Source organism: Prinia subflava, chromosome 6 (genome assembly GCF_021018805.1).
Source record: "Prinia subflava isolate CZ2003 ecotype Zambia chromosome 6, Cam_Psub_1.2, whole genome shotgun sequence".
NCBI classification, from domain to species: Eukaryota; Metazoa; Chordata; class Aves; order Passeriformes; family Cisticolidae; genus Prinia; species Prinia subflava.
The window spans coordinates 38,445,916-38,451,924 of record NC_086252.1 but is presented as its reverse complement, the minus strand read 5'-3'; the positions used below and the strand labels follow the sequence as shown (position 1 = coordinate 38,451,924).

The following is a 6,009-nucleotide window of genomic DNA, read 5'->3' as shown; positions in this document are numbered from 1 at the left end:
GCGGCCACATAAACAAAGGCACATTGCGGGCGGGCACAGTCCGGCCCGCGCCGCCGCCGCCGCCGCTCCGCCCGCCCTTGGATGCGCGCCCCGCGCCCCGCGCCGCGCTCCGCTCCCCGGTGAGTGCCCGGCCGGTCCCGCCTCCCGCGCCCCCCTCCCGACGCGGGGTCCCGCGCGCGAGGCGCGTGATGCGCCCCTGTCCCGTCCCGTCCCAGCCGCTGGCGGGTCCCGCTCGCGGTCCCCGGCCGGGACGGGTCGCGCTGCCCGAGGGCGCCTGTCACCCGCCGAGCCGGGTCCGCCCGGGCTGGCTGTCACCCGCGCCCCGCTCCCGTACCGGCACTGCCGCGCCGGGAGCCCCGCGCCTCGCCCGCTCTCCCCGGGGACGCGCTGCTGCTTCCCGACGGGAACCTGGCAGCCGGTGCCGGTGACAGCTCGCCCGCGGGGAGCCTCTGCCCGGTTACCGAGAAAAGAACCCCAACAGGACCCAAACCTGCTCCTCGAGGGGCGCGGGGTGGCCCTGCCCCGGCACCGCTCCCGCAGCCCGTGGGCTCCGCAGGTGGGGCTCCCCCAGAGTCGGGCAGCCGCGCCGGCGGCTCCGTGTGTCTGTCCCCACGCCGGCGGCTCCGTGTGTCTGTCCCTCCACCGGCGGCTCCGTGTGTCAGTCCCCCGCCCGGGCTGCCTGACCGGCGCGTCCGTGTGTCTGTTCCCCGCCCCGGCTCTGTGTGTCTGTCCCCGCAGCAGCGGGTCTGTGTGTCTGTCCCCGCAGCAGCGGGTCTGTGTGTCAGTCCCCCCGCCCCTGCTGCCCGATCGGCGGGTCCGCGCGTCGGTGTGTCCGTCGGCTCGCCGGCGGCTCCGTGTGTCGGTGTGTCCGTCGGCTCGCCGGCGGCTCCGTGTGTCGGTGTGTCCGTCGGCTCACCGGCGGCTCCGTGTGTGCATATGTCCGGCGGGACCGCGCGTCGGTGTGTCCGTCCGCTCACCGGCGGGTCCGCGCGTCGGTGTGTCCGTCCGCTCGCCGGCGGCTCCGTGTGTCCGTCCGTCGGCTCACCGGCGGCTCCATGTGTCCGTCCGCTCACGGGCGGCTCCGTGTGTCGGTGTGTCCGTCCGCTCACGGGCGGCTCCGTGTGTCGGTGTGTCCGTCCGCTCACGGGCGGCTCCGTGTGTCGGTGTGTCCGTCCGCTCACGGGCGGCTCCGTGTGTCGGTGTGTCCGTCCGCTCACCGGCGGCTCCGTGTGTCGGTGTGTCTGTCCGCTCACCGGCGGCTCCGTGTGTCGGTGTGTCTGTCCGCTCACCGGCGGCTCCGTATGTCGGTGTGTCCGTCGGCTCACCGGCGGCTCCGTGTGTCTCTCGCAGCCGTCGCGCCGGGCAGGCTGGAGCCGCCGCCGCGCTCTGAACCCGCGGACACCTCGCTCCCCGCCGCGCTCCGACGCTGTCCGCCCTCGGCTGCCCCGAAAACGCCGCTCCCTCGGCTGAAGGTTGGTGCGCTCGGTCCCCGCGGCCCCGGCGGACAGGGGGGTCCCGGGCTCGGCCCCGGGCCGCCGGTGGCCGGCGCGGGGCGGCGCGGGCCGAGTCTAGCTGACGCTGTTTCGTTTGCAGCCATGCCCTGTGTTCAGGCTCAGTATGGGTCCTCGCCTCAAGGAGCCAGCCCGGCCTCCCAGAGCTACAGCTACCACTCCTCGGGAGAATACAGCTCCGATTTCCTAACCCCGGAGTTCGTCAAGTTTAGCATGGACCTCACCAACACCGAAATCACCGCCACCACTTCTCTCCCCAGCTTCAGTACCTTTATGGACAACTACAACACGAGCTACGACGTGAAGCCCCCGTGCTTGTACCAAATGCCCCTGTCCGGACAGCAGTCCTCCATTAAGGTGGAAGACATTCAGATGCACGGCTACCAGCAGCACGGCCACCTGCCCCCCCAGTCCGAGGAGATGATGTCCCACTCGGGCTCCGTCTACTACAAGCCCTCGTCGCCCCCGACGCCCTCCACGCCCGGCTTCCAGGTGCAGCACGGCCCCGTGTGGGACGACCCCGGCTCCCTGCACAACTTCCACCCCAACTACGTGGCCACCACGCACATGATCGAGCAGCGCAAGACGCCCGTGTCGCGCCTGTCGCTGTTCTCCTTCAAGCAGTCCCCGCCCGGCACGCCCGTGTCCAGCTGCCAGATGCGCTTCGACGGCCCCCTGCACGTGCCCATGGGCGCCGAGCCCGCGGGGCCGCACCACGGCGTGGACGGGCAGGCCTTCGCCGTGCCCAACCCCATCCGCAAGCAGCCCTCCATGGCCTTCCCGGGGCTGCCGCTGGGCCACGCTCCGCAGCTGCTCGACAGCCAGGTGCCCTCGCCGCCGTCCCGGGGCTCGCCGTCCAACGAGGGGCTGTGCGCCGTGTGCGGGGACAACGCGGCCTGCCAGCACTACGGCGTGCGCACCTGCGAGGGCTGCAAGGGCTTCTTCAAGGTGAGCGCGGCCGCGGCGCGGGCGGAGGGGCCGCGGGAGGGCTCGGCGGCACCGGGGACCCCGCGGGGCGAGAGCCCGCAGATGGAAATGGGTTAGGACAGAGCGCCGCGTCTGAGCTAACCATGTGGAACAGAATTCCCTGTGGTAAAATTAAGTGATCTCTTTATTTCACCATCCTGATTGAATAATCTTATCATTTTAAATAGAGGAGGTCTCCAAGGAATGTAAATAATATGAATGCCCACGGATTTGTATTTACCGAGCGTCTCTTTCCCTCCTCTTGGCATATAAAACACGGCTAGGAGCTGCGAGGTTAGCTTGGATGTTAACGCTGTCAATTTTCTCCTGTTAAATGCCCTGGGAAAGGAAAATAAAAAAAAAAAAAAGGAAGGGGGGGTGGGAAGGAAAAGGAAATAAAAGGGGAAAAAAGGAAACTAAATAAAGGAGAAAAATAAATAAAGATAAAGAGGGGAAAGGAAATAAAGGGAAGAGAAAATAAGTCTTAAAAGGTAGAAGAAAAGAGAAAAGGGAAATAATAGAAAAGAAAAATTTAAAAGAGAGAAAATCTTAAAGGGGAAAAAAGGGAGAAATATAAAGGTAAAAAAGAGCAGAAGCAAAGATAAAAAACGGAAAAGAAAATAAAGGGGATAATTGAAAGCAGAAGCAGAAAACGAAGGGGAAAAGGAAGGAAACAAAGCAGAAAAACGGAAAAGAAATTAAAAGGGGGAAAGGGAAAAGAAAACCAAGGGGGAAAGGAGGTGAAAGGAGATGCGGGGAGGCGCGGGGCGCTCGCAGCCGGCGCTGACGCCGCGCCCGTCCCGCCCGCAGCGCACGGTGCAGAAGAACGCCAAGTACGTGTGCCTGGCCAACAAGAACTGCCCGGTGGACAAGCGCCGCCGCAACCGCTGCCAGTACTGCCGCTTCCAGAAGTGCCTGGCCGTCGGCATGGTCAAGGAGGGTGAGTGTCCGTGTGTCCGCGTGTCCGCGTGTCCGTGTGTCCGCGGGTCCGGGCGCCCCGCGGGGCCGCGCCAGGCTGACCGCTCTCTCTTGCAGTGGTGCGCACAGACAGCCTAAAAGGCCGGCGGGGCCGCTTGCCGTCCAAACCGAAGAGCCCCCAGGAGCCCTCTCCCCCCTCTCCCCCGGTGAGTCTGATCAGTGCGCTGGTGAGAGCCCATGTCGACTCCAACCCGGCTATGACCAGCCTGGACTATTCCCGGGTAAGCGGCACCGAGCTCGCGGAGGGTCCCCGCCGCCGCCGCCCGGGGAGGGGGGGCCGCCGGCCCCGCGGCCCTGCGGGGGGAGACGCGAGGCCGCCGGGGGCTCGGCCCCGCCGGGACCGGGGCTCGGCTCGGCCCGGCCCGCCCGCCCGGGGCTCGGCTCGGCCCCGCCGGCGCCGCCCCGGGATCGGGCCCCCCGCGCACGGAGAGCGGCGGCCTCGGAGCGCCGTTCCTAATCGAATTAATTGCCCCGGAACATCTAATTTCCTCACCGGTCAGAGAGAGCTTTAATTGTTATCCCAGCCCGCTCCCCGGCCAGGGACGGGGTGAGCAATTTCACGGGTTATAGACTTTAGAGAACCTCATTAAGTGCTTTTTAAAATGAATTTCCAGTTCCAGGCTAACCCCGACTACCAGCTGAGCGGTGACGACACCCAGCACATCCAGCAGTTCTACGATCTCCTGACCGGCTCCATGGAGATCATCCGAGGGTGGGCGGAAAAAATCCCGGGCTTCACTGACCTCCCCAAAACGGACCAGGACCTGCTCTTCGAGTCCGCCTTCCTGGAGCTCTTCGTGCTGCGGCTGGCGTACAGGTGAGCGGGGGCCGGGGAGCGCGGGGCGGGCAGGGCATCACAGCCTTTCAAGGTCCACTGCTCTGCGTTTTATTAACTCCTCGGTAATTAGGTGCCTCTTAAATCCTTCATTTATTGCTCCTCAAGTAATTAGTTGTTTAGATTTTCTCCCCCATCATATCCTTTCTTATTATTTTTTTTATTTCTTTCCTGTTCTCTCTTGTTCTTTTTTCTCTTTCATTCCCTCTTCTCTCTTTTATCTTTCTCTCCCTCCCTGTCTTTCTTGCTTTCTTCCTTTCACTCATTCTCTCTTTCTTTTCTCTTATCTTTTGTCTTTCTCTTTTGTCTTTTCCTTCCTTTTCCTCCGTTTTCTCTTTCTGTCTGATTTTCCTCCCTCTCCCATCCCTCCATCAGCTCATTCTGGGGTTGTCCCCTTCCCTGCAGGTCCAACCCCGTGGAGGGGAAGCTGATCTTCTGCAACGGGGTGGTGCTGCACCGGCTGCAGTGCGTCCGTGGCTTCGGGGAGTGGATCGACTCCATCGTGGAGTTCTCCTCCAACCTGCAGAACATGAACATCGACATCTCTGCCTTCTCGTGCATCGCTGCCCTGGCCATGGTGACAGGTCGGTGTCCCCGCTCCCGCTCCCCGCCCGCCCCTCTCCCTGGCACATCTGTAACGTCCCGCTCCCTTCTCTTGCAGAGAGGCACGGGCTTAAGGAACCCAAGAGGGTGGAAGAGCTTCAGAACAAGATTGTAAATTGTCTCAAAGACCATGTGACTTTCAATAACGGGGGGCTCAATCGCCCCAACTACTTGTCCAAACTCTTGGGGAAGCTCCCCGAACTCCGCACGCTTTGCACGCAGGGGCTGCAGCGCATTTTCTACCTGAAACTGGAGGATTTGGTGCCACCGCCAGCAATAATTGACAAACTTTTTCTGGACACTTTGCCTTTTTAAGACTCTTCCCGTGCGCTTCCGCTGACCCGAGGAGAAGCTCCACTGCCTGGAGGGGAGCTGGCCTGGGCCCGGGGCAGCACCCCTGGGTGCCAGCCCCACCCGGCCGGCGTTGCGAGCTCCTGCAGGCAGAACGCGATGGGCATTTTGGCTCTGGGGCATCATGGATGCAGCTCTTGGACTACACAAATACCATGGTATAAACTTTTTATTATCGGCTTCTAAATGAGTTTATTATTAAGGACTTCTGGTGCGAAAGACAAGCCCGCCTGGCAACGCCGGGCGCGCGGTGACAAAGCCAGCCTCGAGGGGACCCACGGCTCTCACCCTCCTAAAGACTAAAGTTTTCTGCTGTAAAAGAAAGCTGTAATCTCCCCAAACCCCAAACGTTGCGTGGGTGGCATGGCAGTAATGAAGGCGAAGGCTTGTAAATTTATCAGATGCAGTTTGGCTCTTTAAAAAAAAAATTATTCTGTGCCTATTTATGATGCAACATGGAAAACGATTCAAAAAAATCAAAAATAAAAGCTAAATGTGTTTGGAAAAAATAATTTTAAAAAGGAGAATTAAAAAAAAGGAGAAATTAAAAAAAAAAAAAAAAAAAAAACAACCCAATCTGTCCATACCAGGGAAGCATGACGATTCCAGGGTGACAATGTTATAGGCACTTGCTATTTCAGTAATGTCTATATTCTATAAATAGTATTTCAGACACTATGTAGTCTGGTAGCTTTTATAAAGACTGGTAGTTATCTAAGCTTCAAACATTTTCTCAATTGTAAAATAGGTGGGCACAAGTATTAC

At 60.8% G+C, this 6,009-nt stretch overlaps 1 protein-coding gene across 2 annotated transcripts; it reads left to right on the top strand.

Moving 5' to 3' along the window:
• Nucleotides 1-1,350: 1,350 nt before the first annotated feature.
• On the top strand, nt 1,351-5,732 carry NR4A2 (nuclear receptor subfamily 4 group A member 2). 2 transcript variants are annotated; one of them, XM_063401069.1, is made up of 7 exons: nt 1,351-1,472; nt 1,594-2,459; nt 3,288-3,417; nt 3,513-3,601; nt 4,070-4,272; nt 4,696-4,874; nt 4,952-5,732. In XM_063401069.1, exons 2-7 carry the CDS (start codon nt 1,596-1,598, stop codon nt 5,206-5,208), a joined length of 1,722 nt encoding a protein of 573 aa, XP_063257139.1. In that variant the 5' UTR covers nt 1,351-1,472; nt 1,594-1,595; the 3' UTR covers nt 5,209-5,732. The 2 variants fall into 2 exon arrangements, with proteins under 2 accessions (XP_063257139.1, XP_063257138.1); XM_063401068.1 differs by having other exon boundaries at nt 3,513-3,676.
• The last annotated feature ends 277 nt before the right edge of the window (nt 5,733-6,009 follow it).